At 36.8% G+C, this 23,051-nt stretch overlaps 1 protein-coding gene across 1 annotated transcript in view; it reads left to right on the top strand.

Annotated features, from left to right (window-relative positions):
• LOC150096868 (uncharacterized) overlaps positions 1 to 23,051 on the top strand; it is a 340,159-nt gene that overhangs the window by 62,832 nt on the left and 254,276 nt on the right. Inside the window, exon 3 of the mRNA XM_090408300.1 lies at positions 5,810 to 5,893. Coding sequence (XP_090264426.1) covers positions 5,810 to 5,893 — 84 coding nt within the window. The remainder of the gene's footprint in view (positions 1 to 5,809; positions 5,894 to 23,051) is intronic.

The following is a 23,051-nucleotide window of genomic DNA, read 5'->3' on the forward strand; positions in this document are numbered from 1 at the left end:
TGTTTGGGAAGTGATGAAACAAGAAAAGATTACTGGCAAAAATGGATATATGCGGAAGTATAAAGCAGGTGATTATAGGAAGCACTGTAGTCAGTTAGCATCGGTATGTTGAGTAGATGAGCTGAGTGGAAAAGATGTTGACAAAGCATGGAAACTCACAAGACAGTATCTGACAAAAGCAATGTATAACTGCATACCAAAGGTTAAGCGAGTAAATAGGAGTGAAATGGATGAATAGTGAAATCAAGCAAGCTGTGCTGGAAAGAAAAATACTATGGAGAAGATACAATACAATTGCTGGTAATCGGATCCATGAAGAGTATATAGTGCAGGCTAGAAAGGTGATGAACATGGTAAAGAAAGAAAAGGTGCAGTATGAAAGGAGATTGGCTGGTCAGGCCAAGGTTAACTGAAGGGAATTTTTAATTCTATATGACAAGCAAGAGAAAGATTAATTATGGCAGATTGACACTGGTGGATAGTCATGGCAGCAAAATAATAGTGGCAAAGGATATAGTGGAATTATTGAGTAAGCACTTTATCAGCATATTATTATTATTATTATTATTATTATTCCTGATACCTCCAAGGAGTCCGAAGACTCATCGTGGGAGGACATCTACAACTGTCACTACACCTAACCTCTACTACGAATCATCTCGATCAACGCCATCTACCGCCCACTTCCAACACCACCACAACTAGTAATTTTTGTCTGTAAATTGCGTGTGTTCTGAAGGGCCGATTTGTATGTATGCGGGATGAAAAACCCGAGTTTCCGGGAGAAAAAACCCTGCTACCTCCATATGAGATCGGCTAACTCACCTTCGATTGAAATCGACCAGATAAAGATTCCTCCCGTCGCGACGAGAATCGAACTTAGGCCTATTATACTATTTATACTATTAGGCCTATTATATATCATACTGGATGTAGATGATGTGCTGCAATATATAGAAGGGAGGCGAGTATTAGGAAAATTGGAAATGAAAGAATCAGAGGTGTATCAGGTGTTGTTTGGGTTAGATATTAATAAGGCTGTGGGAATGGATGACATATCATCACGTATTCTTAAGAAATGTGCATCAGAATTAGCTATGCCTTTGACCTGGTTATTTAATGCAAGTCTTGTAGTTGGTAGGGTTCCTAAAGAGTGGAAAGAAGGCAAAATAGTACTACTCCACAAGCATGGTTCTAGGACAGAAGTTTCCAATTATAGAGCAGTCTGTATAACTGTGGTTGTGGTCAAGGTGTTGGAGAGATAGGTAAGGAATAGAATGTAGGATTGGGTTGATGATCATAGCATTCTTTATGATGGTCAGCATGGATTTGTAAAAGGTAGGTCCTGTTTTAGCTTTACTTGCATTTTATGATAGGGATAAGGTAGAATCACATATAATGATATTCTTGGACATTGCAAAAGCATTTGATAGATTACCACATGATAAATTGGTATACAAGCTACAGTGGATGGGAATAGATAGTATATTGGTTAGCTGGATTGGAGATTGGCTCTGTGAACGATACTAGGTTGTGTATGATGGACCAGTGTCTCAAAAAAGGAAGACAATCAGTAGCGTGCCCCAGAGTTCTGTTCTTGGGTCTCTGCTGTTTAATCTTGTTTGTACATGATATATCATGTAAACTGAGTGGGGATTTTCAGTTTGGTGATGATGCAAAGTTGGGAAAAATTATAAGTAGCACTGCTGATGTTAATTCCTTTAAGGAAGATTTGAATAGACTTTTTACTTGAACAAAGGAGTGTGGTTGTAGTTATAATATCAACAAGTGCAAGGTGTTGCATTTTGGGGTGCAGAAATATAAGGCTGTGTACTATATTGATGGCCATACTGCAGATAGTGGATGAGATTAGAGATTTGGGAGTGACGGTTGTCAGTAGACTGAAGTTTAGAGGGCATATTGCTAGAGTTGCAAAGCCTGCACGTTGTGGTGCTGTTATGATAAGAAGTACTCTTATCATAGGGATGAGGAGTGGTTTTGCTACTGTATAAAGCACTGGTCGACCACAGTTAGTCTATTGTGCTGAAATCTGGTCATCTGGTTTTCAGTATGATGTGGAGACATTGGAGAGGGTCCAGAGACTAGTGACTAATACAATATCAGGACTTTTTACTGCTGGCTATGGAGAGAGGTTGAAAAAATATGGATTGCAGCATTTGGTGGATAGGAGGAAAAGAGGTGATATAATAGAGATATTTAAGTTAGTGAGAGGATTTTATTGGATTAATCCAGATAAAATTATAAAAAGAATAGTAGGTGAGAGGGGAAAAATCAGACAGTACATCCCCATTGTTGAAATGGGAATATATTGTTGAAATATATCCTCATTATATTTGGGAATATATATATAATACACTTCAACACTTTCCCACCTCACTTTTCTTCACTGTTCTTGGAAATATATTATAACCTTGAACTTCTGTTCATTTTAGGATAATTGCTGTTATCTATGTCTGTCTGTCACCAGTAATCTTCAAACTGAATCTTGCTGTGCCATGAATTCAAATGCTTCGCTTCTAACATTTCTGGTATTCATTTAGAAACAAAACAGTGCATTAATGGTATTCTTCTGCCTATTTTTGTTCTCATTTTATTATTTATTTATTTATTCTCTCATATTATTTCCTTTACTCAACATATTCACTTGCTCAGAGAACAGTAAACTTTTGAAATGCATATGTCTATACCTGCTCAAGTGCCCAAACACCCATATAAAACTTCTCTTGTATGCATTCCTGCTATGATTCCAATCATTATCATTTATTTATTCATATGGAGTTTCCTCCCTTTTCTCCCCCATCCCTATTGGGGTGAGTTGAGCCCCCTCATTGGGGTGTTAAGTATTTATAGCTGTAGATCCGCGTGTTCACAGGGTCGGTTTGCCTGTTTGTGGGATGAAAAATCCCAGATAAACTGGGGGAGGGGCAAAAACCCTGCTGTCCATGCCCAAGACCGGCTAACTTGGCTATGGCTGAGGAAGATCCTTAAGCTTTTCACGTCGGCAACAAGAATCCAACCCAGGACACTCCTTCCCCAGGTATATGGTTGCAAAGCGCAAAGCCACTAGGCTAACCGCACGGACAATCATTATCATACTAGTTTACTACCTAATTTCATTACTATTTCATACTAGTCATCATCATGCGTATCAAGGATTTAGGCCTAGCATGGCCTGTTCTTAGAAGTCATCGTTGAATCGTTTAAGAGGACGTCCTGGTTTTCTTTTCCTAATGGCTTGTACTTTAAGGCTTATTTTGGTAATCTTTCTGTTTTCATTCTTGGAACGTGTTCCATCCATTTATGTTTATATTTTTAATTTTTTCTATTACTGGTTCTTGGTTTAATTCTTTCATAATTTCTTCATTTCTTTTGTGATCAAATAGTGTATACTTTGCAGTTTTTCTCATAAACTTCATTTCTGCTGTTATTAATCTTGGTTTGTCTTTTTGTTTTATTGTCCAGATTTCGCTTCCATTCATTAAGACTGGTAGGGTTAATGTATTGTGTACTTTTAGTCTGGTTTGAACTAGGTTCGGTTTAAATATAGAGTTAATTACACCTGTTATTTTTAAATATTTTGCAATTTTTATGTTTATATCTTTTTCATTTTCATATGTGATCATACATCCTGGGTAGTTAAATGAATTCACCTGTTCTAAAATCTTATTATCTATTACTATTTTAATTCTTGGTGGATCTTGTCCTTTAAAGGCCATAGTTTTTGATTTTTCTGTTGATATTATCATACCATAATCTTTGGCTATCTCATTTAGATCTAATGTCTGCTTCAATGTCATACTAGTTTGCTACCTAAAGTCATTATCTTGCTTCTTAATTGATATCTCAGGTCATGCACACCAACAGAGTAACACATTTCACTTATACTCTGATCTCTTTGTTGCAAAAATGATACTGTCTCAATTGCACAGGCACACACTCCTCTGATGTTGTATGTTGCATACCTCAAATCACACTGCTTCTCTTCCCTTAACTCAATTCTCAAGTACAGCATTTCCTTTCTCGCTTCTCCCCCATCTATCTCTCTCCCTCCATCACTTATACCTTCGCTTCATTCTCATTTTTGATCATGCTATTCATTGTCAATTCTTTGCTCACCCTCCTGTAGTATCCTCACTCACTAAGTCATGCTATTTTTTTTCTCTGTTGGTACTCATTTACATCTTCATTTTTGATGTAATTCAATCTTTACCTATAATTAAATCAGTGAATCTTTACAATTTATATCAGTTTCATCCACTTAATGTTGGAAACCTAAAATTTTAATATTGTGAATAGGGAAGTGCTATTATCTGGAAACTTTGTGCTAGAGACTAAATACACCTTTTTTAGCCACTTCAGGCTTTCGATAAGGAGGGTAGTAACTTGCATCTGACATCAAAGTTATTTGCCATCTCATTTGCAAACACTCGTGTTCCACTAGGGATTTGAACTCATGACCTATAAGTTAGAAAGCATAGATACTGTCCTCTCAGCCAAACCTAGGCTGATATAAAGGCCTAATTTTGGATGGATTACGATTATCATTCTATGGCTGCTCTGTGCACAATTTCTTATGGTAACTGTGGTAATTCTTCTCCCCCCCCTCAACTTGTGTGTGAAAAGGCGTAGTTGTTAAAATCAGGAAGATATTTCCACTTTGGCTAAAACTGGTCAACTTAGTTATACTTGAAAACATTTAGTAATTCCTTGTGTCACAAATGGGATTTAAATCTACTTCTCTTACCCCACTAAAGTGATATGTGGCCAAACCTCTGTAAGATATGTACATGTCTCTTTAATTAAGTGGTTTTGTCACTGGCTGTGAAATAAAATATGCAGGATTGATATGAATGATTATGAATCTTTAAGTTTACATATAACATGAGGTTATTGAAATTTTGTGATTTTATTGTAACATTTAATATAGTTTTCTGAAAAAAATTGAGGGCACAGGTTAAAAAAAAAACAGAACTTTTCTTAACATGTTCATTGCCAATCACGCGTTATCACATGGGCGTCGCTAACTAAATAAAAAAAATATAAAAAATTTGGCCACCATACGAAATTCCAATTTTCAGCTTGGCAATGAATGATATCACGCGATGCGAGCTCTCACCAAACGGCCGATCACGCGTTATCGCGTGGACGTTGCTAACTAAATAAAAAAATAAAAAAAATTTGGCCACCACACGAAATTCCAATTTTCAGCTTGGCAATGAAAGTGTTAATCAACATACCACATAAAATTCATAAATTTATGAATTCCTAAAAAACAACAATGATTATAATTATCAGGATTAGTAATTTTAGGCATTCCTGCCATACTTTTCTTTTTTCCATATCCATCATACTTTCATAATAACATACTATGGATGTACTTGAATATTGATTATAGTTGATAGTTTATATATTATAACTGATTTACCAATCTGGTTTGCTGAGTGGTTAGCATATTCTGCACTCCAGCTAACAGGCTGCATGTTTGACTCCCACTATTGGTATAGATGTTTGTGATTGCTTTTTTAGGTGGGAGATGAATTTCATTGCCCGGCAGTGAGATCATCTCCCCACTTATTGAAAGCCTTAAGTGGCTTGAAGTAGTTTCATGTTTGTTCTTTAGAGTAGACTATCCTGATCATATTAAAAATAAATAAAAATACAAAAATGTGTGTGTAATAGACAAAATCCTTAGCTCACCTGTGGTACTATAGGTTTACAATCAATTTACTATAGGTTTATAATTTATTATAAATTATATAAATTGCTAATACAACAACTTTTTTAACAGGAAGCAGTGGTTAATCTCCATTCATATGAGCAAGAAATGAAAAAATTAATTTCTGAAAGGCTACTTCTTGAAACTTCTTATGAGGTAAAATTTTTTTTGAGTGCTGGGCCAAGTGTGCAGTGTATTAATGTATTTAAACATTGTATTTGTTTAATTCAAACTTTATTGAATTTAATTCAGCCTATCTATTGATAGTATTATACTTTTATCTTGCTTGAGATGCATAATGAATTACATCATATACTTCATTATATACTCTTGAATAGTGTTGTCATAGTGCAGTGCATATTCTCTTATATGTATTTGAATTGCGTGGTTAACTTTTAGGAGATTAAAAAGCCAGTATATTTTCATTATATGTAAGCTTGATTTTCTCATATCTTAATTATTTTATGCTACTTTTTAATATTTAGACTAATTATATAATATACTCAAGACGTTTTTGTTTTCTAATAATGAATTTTATGATTTGTTGCTTGGGGAATGGAATGACTGATCCAGTTCTGTTGTTGACAATAAGTCTTCGCTCTCAAAAATGTTGATATACTACTACTACTATCATTGTTCATTTACGTGTTGTTTCAGAAAATTGACAATTAGACTAAATAGTAACTAGAAATTTGAATTATTATTCATGTATTTTGCAGCAGGTACACCTCTGTAACAAAAATGACTGGCCTAAAGTCCTTTAATTATGGCACCTATTGGCTTTGGTTTGGTATTCTTGGCTGTTGGGCTGAATGTCTGCAAATGTGGGCTTCCCATATTGAGAGGTCTTTTGATACAACCATATTTGTCTCATATTTGATCACAAAAGAAACACAGAAATTATGAAAAAATTAAACCAAGAATCAGTAATAGAAAAAATTAAAAAATATAAACATAAATGGATGGAACACGTTCAAAGAATGAAAACAGAAAGATTACCAAAACAAGCCTTAAAGTACAAAGTACAAGCCATTATGAAAAAGAAAACCAGGACGTCCTCTTAAACGATTCAGCGATGACTTCTAAGGCCGGAACAGGCGTATCAAGGATTTAGGCCATGCTAGGCCTAAATCCTTGATACGCATGATGATGATATTTGTTGGGATAGTTGGTCACAGCTGCGGCAGATTCGAGGAAAAGCCTCTCAAATTTGAATTTTGCTTTGGTGGAGTAAGTGGCTTTTTTTTAAACGCAACCTGTGCTGGGTATCCAGGATATCAACTGCCTTGATATTTCTGCTCAGTATTTTATGTCTTGATCATATCATTCCTTTTTCCAGACTTAATGTTGTATTTCCTCTGTCTATTCTCATAACTTAACTACATAGTCCTGAAATTACTTCAAATTACCTGCCTTTGCACTCTTTTTAAGATTTCTACATTACTGATAAAACTTGGTGGCCAGATCTGTGTGCAGTAACTCTAGCCTGATCATAGCCTGGGTTGTCTTCACAACCATTTCAGTGTTTCTCTGAGATCTTCAATAATCTGTTTGCCACCACTCCAAGATTCCTTATCTCCCTTTCTTATGATAAGATTCCCCCAATATTATTATTATTATTATTACTACCCAAGACCTCACGGAGTCAAAGCACCCCCCCCCCCTTGTAGTTCCACATATATCCTTTTCTCACAGAGGTCCTCACACTGCTGGCAACCACCCAGGTAATCACCTCATGGTCACTCTCACCAATTGGTGGATGATTTGACACCTCATTTATAATTACATCCTCTGACGAGATGACCAAATCCAAGACCCTCAATTCTCACATGCCCTCTGTTACATACTGTCTGAGGTAGTTATCCCTCAAAAACTCAAGAAACTCATTTTCTTTACTTCCAGTTGCTTTCTCGTCATTCCAGTCTATATTGCATAATTAAAATCACCTATAATGATAACCCTTTTCTTATTTGCTAATTTGATTATACATTTCATTATCACCACCACCACCACCCACATTTCCTGGTCTATAACAACATCCAACCAAGTATTTGATTCTATCTCACACCATACTGCCTCAAAACCGCTGGCACTATTTCCCTCTTGCATCTCTACTTTGTATGGGCATAACGCTTTCTCTATCATCAATAGCACTCCTTCTCCCTTTTTACCCTTTCTAACCTCATGAAACACATTATACCCTTCCATCTCTATTCCTGTCAGGATGTCATCCTCTTCCAACCATGTTTCACTTATTCCGACAATCTTTGGGTGAACAGACACAATGCAACCATTTCATCTTACTTGTTTCTTATACTTCTAGCATTTGTATACAAACACAACAGATCATTTCTTGATCTACAGATAGTTCCACTGATACCACCCACTCGATGTGATCTCTCTCTTAGTGGTCGACTGGGGCCATTTCCCTTTCTGCTTATTCATTTTAAAACCCTTTTTAATTCCAACTGTTTCCTCTTGATCCCAGGTCATCCCATTCCTTTCTACACATGCTCTCACCTCCTCTCGGAGCATCCACCTTTCTCATGCTGTGTACCCCTGTCCACCCTGAGCCTCCCCATTTTCCTGTTATGTAAGTTTTGTATTGTTTATGTGAGCTTCAGTTCATTCATACATCTTTAAGATATACTATAGTAAAGATGTCTGATCTTAAAATATATATACAGTAGTTGCTAAGTGTAGATGAATTTCAAGTAGGTTTCATGATTCAGCTTGAGGTGGGAAAAGAAACTATGACATAAAAAGGAGGCTGGGCTTTCAAAGATAATAATGCTAAGGCACTTTTCTGAGCCAGCATGTGTTCCGCCTATTATAAACAGGTATTACTCATGAGTAGTATGTAGTACTCATGCTATACTCATGAGTCGTTGTTCTCTGTCTCTATTCTTCTAATTCAAGGAGATCGTTGTGTGAGAGTTCCATAATGTGAGATTGAAGCAACTCATTAACATCACCTTCCAAAACTTCCATTTGCAACTGGTTAGCCATACCTAAGATCGCTTGAGTTTCAGAATTCACAATCTTTGTTGGGTCTTCAAAGCCTTCAAAATTATCATTAAACTGAGGACAAGTTTATGCCATACTCCTTTCTTAGTTTTTTTGGAAACTTTATGCCAGGCACTCGGTGTTACCCAAATTGCATATAAAATGTTGAATCTCTTCCAAAACTCTTTGATAGAAAAGTTTCCATCTTTATCAGTTGTTTCTATTAACATTTCAAAGTCTCTTTGAGATAATGTGCTTTAAATGTCGCAATCACTCCCTGATCCATTGGTTGTAAAAGAGAAGTTGTATTTGGAGGTAAAAAGACTATTTTTACATTAGGGCAAATGTAAACTACTGATGAGGGATGGCTAGGTGCATTGTAAATTGTCAGAAGCACTTTAAATGGAATTTGTTTTTTCTCACAATAAAGTTTCACTTCAGGAACAAAGTGATGCATAAGCCAATCTTCGAATAGGGAACCCGTGAGCCAAGCCTTCTTATTTGCCTTCCATATTACTGGGAGAGTATCTTTATTAATTCCTTTTAAGCCTCTTGGATTTTCTGATCGATGCACAAATAAGGATTTTAATTTGCAATTGCCAGCAGTATTTCCTCTTAATAGTAGAGTGATGCGATCTTTTGATGCTTTAAAACCTGACATTGGGGATTCTTCTTTTGCGATGTAAGTTCTTGCAGGCATCCGTTTCTAAAAAACACCTGTCTCATTGACGTTAAAAATCTGCGATGGTGAGTAATTTTTCTTCTTTAATTATTTTTTCCAGTTTTTATGGAAAAGATTTTGCAGCTTCACCTTTTACTTGAATGTTATGCCAACCAGTTCACATTTTATAGCAGTCAAACCACCCACTACTTGTAGCAAAAGTCTCTTTGCAGTCATCCCCTTTTTGGTCTTTCAGCATTTTAAAAATGGCTAATGCTTCAGTACAAACTATTGCTTAAGTAATAGGCATGTTTAATCATTGAGTTTGGTCACTTATCCAAACAGTTAAGTTTTTCCATATGAGGAATTATACTGCCTCTTTCTTTATTACACAACCATGTAGACTACATAGATTGCACATTTTTTACTTCTTTCTCTGGTTTGCGCCATTTTCTTTAAAATGGTGCAAACCAGAGAAGCAGCAAGAGAAAATTTCTCAGAAAGAGCTTTAGCAGTGCTACCCACTTGATGGCTGGTAATAATTTCATATTTTTTCTCTAACGTACATGTGGAATTACTGGGCTGGTAAGTATGACAAGCTTAGGAGATTGCTTGGATCAGTGCCATGGCATGTAAAACTGCAAGGCTGGATGTTGATAGTGTATGGGAAGTGGTGAAGGAGCGTTTGAGGAAGATAATGGCTAACTGCATACCTAGAGTCCAGAGAGTATAGTCATTTTGGTTGATACAGATAAGCTTAATATTTTATTATTAGATCAGGCTACCTACCTCCCTATTGAATATGATCCCACCAGCTCCCAAATTAAAACACTCCAAAGGTTCTTTGAGAATGTCACTTCTTGGCCTGTGGAAGTTACCAACAAACTAAAACCTTTTAACTCTAGACCCCCCCTCCCCCCGAATATATGGACTTCCAAAAATACATAAACAAAATGTGTCATTACGTCCCATAGTGGATGGCATTGATTCCCCCACATATAAATTAGCCAAAGCGCTCGCACACTATACTGGCAACACACCATGACACATAAAAGAACTCAGCCCACTTCAAAGCCAGTATAGAAACCTCTCACTCCAACACACTGATGTAATGGTCAGTTTTGATGTCTCCTCCCTATTCACAAATGTTTCAAGGAAACTTTAGAGCTCATCCAAGCCAAATTTCCTCTTCATATCTCAGCCCTATTTCAGTTCACAATGAACTCAGGCTATTTCATTTGGAAAGGGAAATTCTACAAACAGATAGAGGGGACAGCCATGGGTTCACCACTCTCCCCATCCCTGGCCAACTTCTTTATGGAGACTTTTGAAGAGAAAGCCTTAAACTCAGCCCCACAAAAACCTACTTTTTGGCTATGCTACATTGATGATGTGTTCACTATTTGGCAACATGGCTCAGATACACTCCACTCCTTCTTAACATACTTAAACAACCAACACCCCAGAATCCAGTTCACCTTGGAAAAAGAAGTAAAAACAACAGTCTCCCTTTCCTAGACACTCTAATCAATCGCCAACCTGATGGATCCTTGGCCTTCTCTGTTTACAGAAAACCTACCTGTACTGGCAGATACATTCATCAGCAATTCCCCCCCCCCCACACACAACAATATGGGGTTATAAAAGCACTATATAACAGAACAGAATTAATCTGTTCAGATGACAATGCCCTAACCACTGAACTGAACCACATCCTTAACACTTTCTTAGCCAATGGCTACAGCCCCCAAAAAATATTAAAACCAGTTAACCCACCCCTCCCCTTTCAAAACAAAGATTGCACCAAATCCATCACCATTCTCTATATCCAGGGCATAGAGAATGGTGATATTTTGGTTAACTGAAAAGTTAACCAAAATCTTAAAAAAATATGACCTGACTTCATTATGTTGAATTTTTTCTTGACAATAAGACTATTGCACTTTTTTTATATAATCTTTGTCAAGTAGCTTTATTTTATCCTCCTACATGTTTTGCCAATTTTTCTATTGGCATCCTCAGGGAATACAAACTAGTAAGCTAAAATGAAGGTTACAGACTAGGTTATAACTGATGGTTCTAATTCATACAAAAAATTGGTATTGTGCATGACAATGTGCGTGTCTCGTTAACGTGATTTATTCGTTATGGTTCATGACGTAATTGTTATGAAAGTTCATTTCTTTGATGTTTAATGATCTGATAAAAGTTTTCCAAATTTCTGGTAAAATTAGACCTTGATTCTTGTTTAGGTTTTCAGTTTTATGGGCGACTGTAGCTGCTTCTTTAAAGGTTCTTGAATGGTAGTTATCTTCTATGTATGGCATAAGGCTCTTATCCCACTCAGTGTGATGGTTAGTAGAGGCAAAGTGGCATGAAAGGCCTGAAATGTCTTGTCTTCTGACATATCCTGTGTGGTCTTTCTTTCTCGTTTCAAAGCTTCTAGAGGTCTGACCTACGTAACTAATACCACATGAGCAAGGTATATTATATACTCCAGAGTACTTGAAGAATGGGTGAGGATCTTTTGGTAATCTTAAAAATTTCCGAATAGTGTTGATTGGTTTGAATGCCACTCTGATCTTATGTGGTTTTAAAAGGTTAGCTAATTTTTTGGAAAGGTTGCTGACAAAAGGAATCATAATTGTACTGATGTATTGGACGTCATCACGTTGTCGATGTGGTATATCAGTAAAGAGAATCTTGTTGTAGAGTCTTTTTGGGTAACCATTTAAAGAAAGTTCTCTGGACATTGTGGTTAATTCCATTAGTAGGTCATCCTTGTCTGTCGTATACTGTATAGCTCTTTTCTTGAGACTATGGATAATGCTAAGTTTCTGAGCTACGTGATGAGCTGAGTTGAAATGGAGGTAACGTCCAGTATTTGTAGGTTTTCTGTATACAGATAGGTTGATACTATTATTGGTTTGTTTCTTTATTAAAATGTCAAGGAATGGCAGTTTTTTATCTTTTTCCATTTCTAATGTGAATTTGATGGTATTGTGGAAACTATTGATTTGGTTGAGGTAATTCATTAGTTCTTCTTTCGTATGATCCCAAATGATAAAGATGTCATCTACATATCTGTACCAGATTTTTGGTTTTGGAATGATCTGGGTTAAGATTTTTTTCTCTAGATCTTCCATGAATAAGTCAGCACAAGGAGGTGAGAAGGGACTGCCCATAGCTAATCCAGTGAGTTGTTTGTAGATCGTTTTTGCCAAATAAAATAGAAGTTAAACAGTGATTGAACAAAGTAGTGATGTTTCTTGGGAACAAGTTGTCTAAGATGTTGATGACTTCAACCACTGGAATGTTAGTAAACAGAGATGTAATGTCCAGGCTTGCTAGTATATCCTCTTTAAAAATAGGAATGTTTTTTATTTTATCTATAAAATGTTTTGAGTTTTAAAACCACATAAGATCAGAATCGCATTCAAACCAATCAACACTATTCGGAAATTTTTAAGATCACCAAAAGATCCTCACCCATTCTTCAAGTACTCTGGAGTATATAATATACCTTGCTCATGTGGTATTAGTTACGTAGGTCAGACCTCTAGAAGCTTTGAAACGAGAAAGAAAGAACACATATGATATGTCAGAAATAACAGACAAGACATTTCAGGCCTTTCATCCCACTTTGCCTCTACTAACCATCACATTGAGTGGGATAAGAGCCTTATGCCATACATAGAAGATAACTACCATTCAAGAACCTTTAAAGAAGCAGCTACAGTCGCCCGTAAAACTGAAAACCTAAACAAGAATCAAGGTCTAATTTTACCAGAAATTTGGAAAACTTTTATCAGATCATTAAACATCAAAGAAACGAACTTTCATAACAATTACGTCATGAACCATAACGAATAAATCACGTTAACGAAACATTGTCATGCACAATACCAATTTTTTGTATGAATTAGAACCATCAGTTATACCTAGTCTGTACCCTTCATTTTAGCTTACTAGTTTGTATTCCCTGAGGATGCCAATAGAAAAATTGGCAAAACATCTAGGAGGATAAAATAAAGCTACTTGACAAAGATTATATAAAAAAAGTGTAATAGTCTTATGACCTGACTTCTTTTTACAAACCATATAAGAAATTGGCATCCATTTTCCCAGCCACTTTCCCTAGACCTATCTGGAGTATACCAGGTCCCTTGTAGCTGTAAACTGTCCTACTTTGGCAAAACAGCAAATGCCACGATATTGGAACACAAAGACTACATCCAGTTTCACCATTACAGTCCCTCTGGGCTTGCAGACCATGCTCTGGAAGAAAGCCATGTTATTACACTGTAGCCAATTTAAATATGAAAGATTGTTCATGGAATCAGCCTCAGTTCTAAAAAACTTTATAAACCTCAACAAATTTGGGTGCATGAGACTGCCCCAAATTTCGGCAGCTTGCATCTTGAGAACTTCATCCCAACAGCCAAGCAACCCAATATAACCCACTAGGGGGCACCTTTAGGACTCTAGGAACAATGTCAGTTTTCTCTCTTCTGCCTCATTTGCTCTTTGTAGTGCTTGCATGCACATGTCATAGTTGTATGTTCCCATGGAGATGACCATGTGACATTGTCGAAATATAGGATGTATTTATTAAATTTCTTTTAATTAATATTCCAGTATACGTCGTAAATTCCTTAAATAATTTAATAGTCATGTGTTACCAACGTATAAGCCTATCTACATGAAAAATGCTTTTACGAGCAGAGACAAGAGGGTTATTGTTTCTCTTTATCAAACCTTGATAAGACTCCATCTTGACTGCTGTGCCCAGATCTGGGTGCCAGGGTTTCTTCTTGATGGGGAAGAGGTAGAGAGGATCCAGAGGCGAGTGACTAAGATGATAACTGTTCTATGGAATGAACCTTGCTAGAACAGGTTGAAGATCTGTGGGTTACAGAAATTGGTTGATAGGTGGAAAAGGGATGATATGATTGAGACATTGAAATTACTGAGGAGATTTTACAAGATTAATTCAGAGGAAATTTTTCAAGTTAGCATGGGTTAGAACTAGGTGTTTTACTTAGAGAGTGATGAATGATTGGAATAAGCTGCCAGAGTCTGTTGTGGGTGCCACGACTGTGAATGAGTTCAAAGCAAAGTATGATAGATACTGTGCAAATGCTGAATAGTTCTTGACATGATGTTTAGGGCCTCCCTCGATGAGTCTAAGGACTCCTTGGAGTTGTCCATAATAATTGCTTTTCTTTGTTTCTTTTGCTCATTTTCTGGTTCTGTACTGTTGCTTCTTTTTGACATTGTTGGAAAAGTGAAAGGGTTATAGTTAAAAAGAAAACAAAATAAAAAACCAGGTGTAATTGAAGAAAACTACAAATAGCATACTTGTGTCACCATGGCTCGAGTAACTGAGGCTCATTCTAACTGATCATTGTCATTACATACTGCATAATTCTCTGCCCTTAATTGCCTTCTCTACACACAATTTAAAATAAAAATTCCGATCTAAAAAATTTATTAAGATAAAAATTCATAAAGCAGGAATTTGTAAAGTGAAAACTAACTGTACTAGAATAAAAAATTATATTATACTTTATTATTTGGATAGGGATGCAATACTCGGTTGTGAGCAGTATGGCTTTGTAAAGGGCAGGTGCTGTCTTAGTAACTTATTTACATTTTATAATAAAGTGACATCAGAAATGGATAAAGGTAATGGCTGTTTGACTTTGCCAAGGCATTTGACAGAATACCACATGGAAAACTATTACAAAAACTGGAGAGGATGGGAGTGGATATGAGGCTAGTAGTCTGGATATGGGGATGGCTGACAGACATGAGAGAGAGTGGTATATGGTGGAGTGGAGTGAATGATGGTGACTAGTGGAGTACCTCAGGGTTTGGTACTAAGGCCACTACTCATTAATTTGTATATCAATGAATAGGAAAAGATTTAAGAAGGGATATTCAGTTGTTTGCTGATGATGCAAAACTGGGCAGAGCAATAGTTGATAAAAGTGATATAGATATCCTGCAGGATGATTTAAATAAATTGACATTGTAGGCAGAGGATAATGATTATCAATTTAATGTTGCAAAATTTAAGGTTACGTACTTCAGGTTGCATAATGATGTATCATATTAATGGTATTGATTTGCAGGAAATTGATGAGGCTAGGGACTTGGGGATAATGGTGGTGGACAAAGAGTTAAAGTTCACAGGACATATTGCAGAAGCTGGTAAAAAAATAACCATGTGGAAAGGCTTATGTGTTCATCACACATGTTGATTGGATTTTACCGGTAGATGCGAACACAGATTGATAAGAAAATAACTATTCATTGACCTAATTGCTAATATTTCACTGGTATTCTATCCAGCATCTTCAGAGCACACAAACAAAGTTTGTTATAGAAGTGAGACAACCACAATCTGGTGTAACAGTGTGACTAGTATGAGCAATTGTAGCATGCAACACAAAGACCAAAGTCCTAATTAGGCTCCATCTAAGTTGGGGGAAAAAACAATAAGAAAGAAAGCAGGTTTTAATTTGGGCTTTGGATGACTGCCTCCCAAATCTTTGGTAGATTTATACAGCCATACTTGTGGATTGATAACCGTGTGGAGGAGGTTTGGAGTATGTTTAGAGGCTTCTGTTGATTCCTGGAACAACCTCTCTGTCTTGTTAAAGCTTCTGTGCAGCACTTTTGTTTTTTTTCCAATTGATCCTGTATGATTTTAGAGTGATTATGGATAGGGAGTTAAAGTTTAGAGGATACATTGCAAAGGTAACCCAAATATCATATCAGTTACCTGGTTTGAAGAATACTGATGAGTAGGGATAGGAAGGTTATTATTCCCCTTTATAAGATGCTTGAATCAGGCCATATCTGACTACTGCATGCATATCTTGTCGATACCAAGAGAAGGAAATGTCACCAGAGAACAAGATGTAGGATGATCTACAAAGACTTGACACGAGATGGTGGAAATGGGCTATGAACAGAAGAAACTGGAAAATTAAGGGGTAAGGTCTATATCCAGCAGTGGTGGAAACAAGGTAATGAAGAATGTTCATTAGCTGCTCATCCATCTCAGCCTTAACCAACATGGTGTGACAACATCAATAGATAAATGTTTTATTGTTATTATTAATATTTGATCTTCATGGAGTCAAAGGACTCATCGCAGGAGATCTTTACTCTCTTTCTCATGCCAAAAGATCATCAAGCCATGCCTTGCACTCATCACACTTTCAGGCAGTGCATTCCACTCACCATTACCTTCCATACAAAGAACCTATCTTCTCACTCCTGCTCATACCCTCCTTATACAGCTTCCATGAATGGCCTCTGTATGATACCCTTGTATGATCAAGGGTATCTGTATGATACCCTTGCCTTCCTCTATTCTATGAAATATTTTCTCTACATTAATCTGATAACAATCCCTCACCAACTTATATGTCTCAATTATATCCCCTCTTCTTCTTCTATTCACAAAGCTCTGCAAGTTGCATTCCCTCAATCTCTTCTCATATCTGACATTCCATAGCCCTGCCGTTAACTTAGTAAACCTTCTCTGGACCTTCTGCAATACATCCTTACCTCCTGAAAACCAGGTGACTAAATCTGTGCACAGTAGTCCATATTTGGCCTGATCAAAGCCTTATGCAGAGAAACCATAGTCTCTTTGCTTCTGTATGTTAATGTCCTCCTCATTATTGCCATACTATGTCATGGGTGTTCTTACAATTTTAGTAATGTGATCCTTAAACTTCAAATCTCTTTCCACCATCACTCCCTGATCTCTCATCTCCTTCACCTCCTTCAAAATTTCTCCATTAATCATCCCAACCTTGCTCACCAAATTTTAGGACCTTGTGCTTTGCAACATTAAACTGAAAACTCCTCTCACATAGTCTATTCGGATCCTTCTGCAAGGCCACAACATCTGCTCTACTTCTCATAGCTCTTCATAACCTTGCATCATCATCAGTGAACAGCTGCACATCTCTGGTTAAGCCAGTTCTAATGTTATTAACAAACAAGTTAAACAATAATGTGTTTCATTTACAGATCCCTATGGCACTCCATTAGTGACCTTCCTCTTTTGGGATACCACTCCTCTATATACAACCTGCTGATACCTGTCTGACAGCCAATCAGCTATCCAACTTACTAGTTTGCTATTATTATTATTATTATTATTATTATTATTATTATTATTACGGGCAACTCCAAGGAGTCGACAGACTCATCGAGGGAGGCCCTAACATCAAGTCAAGAACAACTATTTGACATTCACACAGTATCTATCATACCTCACCTTGAACTCATGCATGGTCATAGCACCCACAACAGACTCTGGCAGTTTATTACACTCATTCACCAATCTCCAAGTAAAAAACCTAGCTCTAACACCTCTGCTAACCACATTCTTGCCCAGCTTGCATGTATGGTCCCTAGTCCTCCCACCACCAGTCCTGTTCTCAAAAATATCTTCTGGATTAATCTTATAGAAACCCTTCAGTAATTTGAATGTCTCAATCGTATCACCCCTTTTCCGCCTATCGACCAATTTTTGCAACCCACAAATCTTCAACCTGTTCTCATAAGGTTCATTCCACAGACCTGCTATCATCTTGGTCACTCGTCTCTGGATCCTCTCCACCTCCTCCCTATCAAGAAGAAACCCTGGCACCCATATCTGGGCACAGTAGTCTAGTGGGGTCTTATCAAGGCTCGATACAGAGGAACAATAACTTGATTGTCTCTGCTTGTTAAAGTATTTTTCAGAAGCCAAGTGATTTGATGAGCTGATTTAGCCACTTTTGCAATGTGCCCCCTAAACTTCAATTCCCTATCCACCAACACCCCCAAATCCCTGGCCTCATCAATCTCCTGGACTACGGTTCCACCAATATGATATACTGCTGCTAATCTTTTCACCTCAAAATGCATAACCTTACACTTTGCCACATTAAATTGACATCCATTTTCCCTAGCCCAGTCCTCCAAACTATCCAAATCATCCTGCAAAATTTTGACATCCTGTGCACTCACAATTGCTCTACCCAACTTTGCATCATCAGCAAATAAGTGAACACTTCCTCTCAGATCCTTTCCTATATCATTGATGAACAAATTGAAAAGTAGTGGTCCAAGAGCAGAACCCTGCAGCACACCACTAGTCATAAGCCGTCTTTTGGATTCAACTCCTGAATAAACCACTCTATGGTATCTCTCCATCAACCACCCTCCTGTCCATCTCACCAACCCTATATCCATCCCCATCTGCTCCAGTTTACTGAATAGAGTTCCATGTGTTATCCTCTCAAAGGCATTGGCAAGGTCCGGTAGAATCACTGTAAACCATTACCCTTACCCAGTTCAGCCGTCGCTGTGTTATAAAACATGAGCAAGTTACTGAGGCACGATCTACCCTTCACAAAACCATGTTGTTCGCAATACAATATTCCATTTTCATCTATCCAATCCTGTATTCTTTTCTTGACTAATTTCTCCAAGATCTTGACAACGATTCCTGATATGCTAATCGGTCGGTAATTTACAACAGCAGTCTTGGAACCTCCTTTATGCAGTGGAACTATTTTCCCCTCTTTCCACCCCATCGGGACTAACCCAGACCCGAGACTCAAATTAAACAAAATAGTCAAGGGTACTGACAATTCTTTAGCCACTTCACGTATAACATGAGCTGGTATACCATCCAATCCCACAGATGTATTGATATTGAGATTTTGCAAAAGACTACTCACCTCCACTTCATTCACCACAATTCCTGTAGAATCTATTGGTTCATTCATTTCTGCAATGTCATCACCACCTGGATGATATATTCTTGCAAAGTGTTTGCTCAGTAACTCAACTATATCAACTGATTCGGTTACCTCCCTACCATCAGCATTCTTTAAAATCATTCTGCCATATACATTTTTTCTTTTACTTGCAACATATCGAAAAAACTGTTTAGGATTCTTTTTAGCCTGCATGGCCAATGTTCTTTCATAATCCTTTTTTGCTTTTCTTACCACACTCGTTGGCCTGCGCTTTATACTGTTCATGTGCCTGCCAGTCACCTTTCTCCTTAAATTCCCTCCACAGTTGTTTCTTTTTTTGCAGCTCAAGCTTAATGGTGTTATTCATCTATTTAACCCCTACTTGATTTATTATTCAGACTCTAGGTATACAGTCAGCCATTGCTTCATGCAAACACTTCTTAACTGCCTCCCATGCACTATCAACTTCTAGCCCTTGCAGTTGTACATGCCATGGCACTAAACCAATCAAACTCCTAAGCTTGTCATACTTACCAGCCCGATAATTCCACATGTACCTTGTCTTAATTGTAAATTCCACACCTTTAGCCACCTCCCAAGTCAAGACCCTATGATCACTCTCACCATTTGGTGGCAATGTGATCATATTAGTTATAGCCAAATCCTCAGATGCAATTACTGGGTCAAGTACTCTCTGACCCCTAGTATTTTCCATTACATGCTGATGTTATCCTTTAACAAGTTATCCAAAGATGGTTATCCTTTAATAACCGCATAAAATCCAATTCCTTCCTCCCGTGTGTCCTCTCCTCACTCCAATCAATGCTGCCATAGTTGAAATTCCCATAATAATTACCCTCCTTCCACTCATTTCTTCTATTTGCTTGTGCATACTATCTCCACCATCTTTTCCATCACCCGGTCTATAGCAGCACCCAATTGTATTTTTGTTCTGCTAGCCACAACCTCACACCCAATGGCCTCAAATGTGCTCTTTTCTCTATCCTGCAATTCTCCTTGGCTGCAGCTCATCAGCTATCATCAACAACTCTTCCCCTCATTTTATTCTCCCTGTCATTCCTGAACACATTATACCCATCACATTCAATCCCACTAGCTATATCATCTACAGTCAGCCATGTTTCACTAATGCCAATAACCTGTGGTCTGAAAGTGCCAACCAAGGCCAAAAATTCTTCCTTCTTGTTCCTAATACTCCTAGCATTAGCGTACATGAATTGCAGATCCCCTGTTAGCCCCAACCCTACCTTGATGCCTTATACTAACTATCCCGTTCTGTTTTGTTGTCCTTATTCGCTCAGTATTGGATCGTTCTTCCTGTCTTTTGATCTGCCATCTTGCTTTAACGTTGTTCTTATTAAAGTTAATTAATCTTATGTTGATTACTAATCCGAATATAGAGAAATTTCTATTATACTGTGCCACCCTATATTCAGATTAGTCTATGCAAAATAGTGTAATCAAATATTAATTAACTTTAGCAGTGTAATGTTTACATATAGGCCGAATTTTACATTTAACAATTTATGTTCCTGCTAGGTCCGATAATTTTAGGAACGGTGCAGTGGAAAAGAATCAGGCTAACAACAAATTGAAATCAATAAAACAAAACATTTAATGCAAGGTTATATAATATATACATAAGCATACTTTGGATATAAGATAATGCAAAATTAACTCTGTTCAACTACACATAATATTCACTTAACTTTTGCTATTAAACTGAGCTTCAAAATCTAATTTCTCCCTAATAGGCAAAGATAGTTCTAAAGTTCTTCACCACTGAAATTCACAGCAAATATTTTAACAATAGTATTCTTTATCTATCCCTTAGTCAGAATTCACAAAGCTCAGTCAAGAGATAGCTATCACTTTAAAAGGGGGGGAAGACTGTTAATCTTCTAGCTTCGGCTAATTTCAGCATAAACACCACAGTTAATGTTAGGATTTAACCAAAGACTCTAAAATGCTATAAAGTACAACTGATCTTACCAGAATAAATCTTTGCACATATTATTCACTGAGGCACACTTAAAACTTTAGTTAATTATCACACTGGAGCTACACATTATCAAAAGTAATATTCTTTAAACTAATTTAATCTTTAATTTCAGCACATCACATAGGCAGACACACTTGCACTAGAAAATCTACTTATTCCCCATATACTACTTTACAATAGAATCAGCTTTCTACTAATCTTCCTTGAAAGCTCTGGAATAAAACATTAACTTCAGAATTCCATATCAATATTCTGAGTTGTCAATTTACATTTCGATCCTTTGTAATCTGATCACAGCACTTAATTCTTTGTACTACAGCCTCTTATTTAACTCTGTGCTGCCAATAAATTATTTCCTCATCTCTATTGTACTGTGCTGAGTGCTCCAATTGTACTCAGTCCCTGGTTCCCTAGTTCTAGTGCTATGACTTACGACTAACTGCTGTTGTTTTCTCTCGCTTTCCGTTTTTATATTTTCACTCCTTTTTCCCGCCAAAACTTGTTTTTTTTTACCGTCCAGCTCATATCAATTCCATCTCACTTCCATAACTCACGTGCTACACGCTCGCGCCTTCTATTTTTAACTCCGTCTCCATGACAACAATTAGAGCAGTACATAAGAATAAGCATTACATAACATTTTACCTTTACATACAGAAACTAAATAAAAGGATATTTTTCAATTCAAATAATATATAATTAAATATGATGAATACAAATTCTTCTACTATCAATATAGGAATAAATAAAATAATCTGAACGTTATTTTTATATGGTGTCCTTTCCATTATTAATACGTATCCTAGATTAAATAATTAAATAAACAAAATTCAAAGTAATTACATGAATAATAGTTTATAACAAGAGATTTACATTAAATAATATCTACAAATGTAGCCTTTGGTATTTGAGGTGGATTATGTTGGATTCTTAAAGGAGTATTAATAATTTTAATTTCTCTTCATTCAGAATCCAAAACTCGGGCATATTATACTCATTCATACACTCAACTGCCTCCCTAAGGTCTGCATATCTACCCCCCCCCTTAATAAATCTAGTTTTCCTGATTCTGCACATCCACTTCATTGAACAACACTTTTTCAAGTCTCCTTACACTGAATCCATTCAAATGCAAACCATCCATCTTATATAGATCCTTTCACCCATCGAACTCACTCTACACGTCCACAAATTCCACACCACTCATCATACATAACCCATGCATAAAGTCATTTGCAATTATGGTCCTCCTTCTAAACACTTCACTGTTGTACTGCGGCAAAAGACTAATCATCCTAACTCTATCACTCTTTTCTTTTTCTACCTCAAACAATTCATTCAGGTCCTCTATCATTTCCATTTTATCTCCTTTCAAATCATTCGTACCTGCCACAACTATCATTTCTTTCACCCTTTCCTTTTGCTCTCTAATAGACTCACTTACATCCTTGATGGTCACACCAGGTTGGTATAATTTTGTCAAATCCTCTACTAACACACCTCGTACTAATGAATCTCCATACAGCACTCGTTCCTTCATTTTGTTTATGTTCACAAACATGCTCTTATTTTTTCTATTATACTTTTTATTATTGGCTGGTACACTCGGTAGACATTTGTGCATACGCTCTAGCTGCTGTTTTGCTCTATGTGTCACTCCATTCAACAACGCGATCTCACTCATTGCATCTATCTCATCTTTTTTATTAACTGTTAAACCATTAATTTCCTCTGTATTAATACCATTATTCATACTTTCTACATTCACACCCTCACAGTTCTCTGGTAACAACCTTGCAATTTCTTATCATATCGCTATTTTCTTCATTCTGACAATTGACAAAA

Source organism: Typopeltis vanoorti, chromosome 18 (assembly GCF_054136105.1).
Source record: "Typopeltis vanoorti isolate ZY-2024b chromosome 18, IOZ_Tvanoo_1.0, whole genome shotgun sequence".
Taxonomy (NCBI): Eukaryota; Metazoa; Arthropoda; class Arachnida; order Uropygi; family Thelyphonidae; genus Typopeltis; species Typopeltis vanoorti.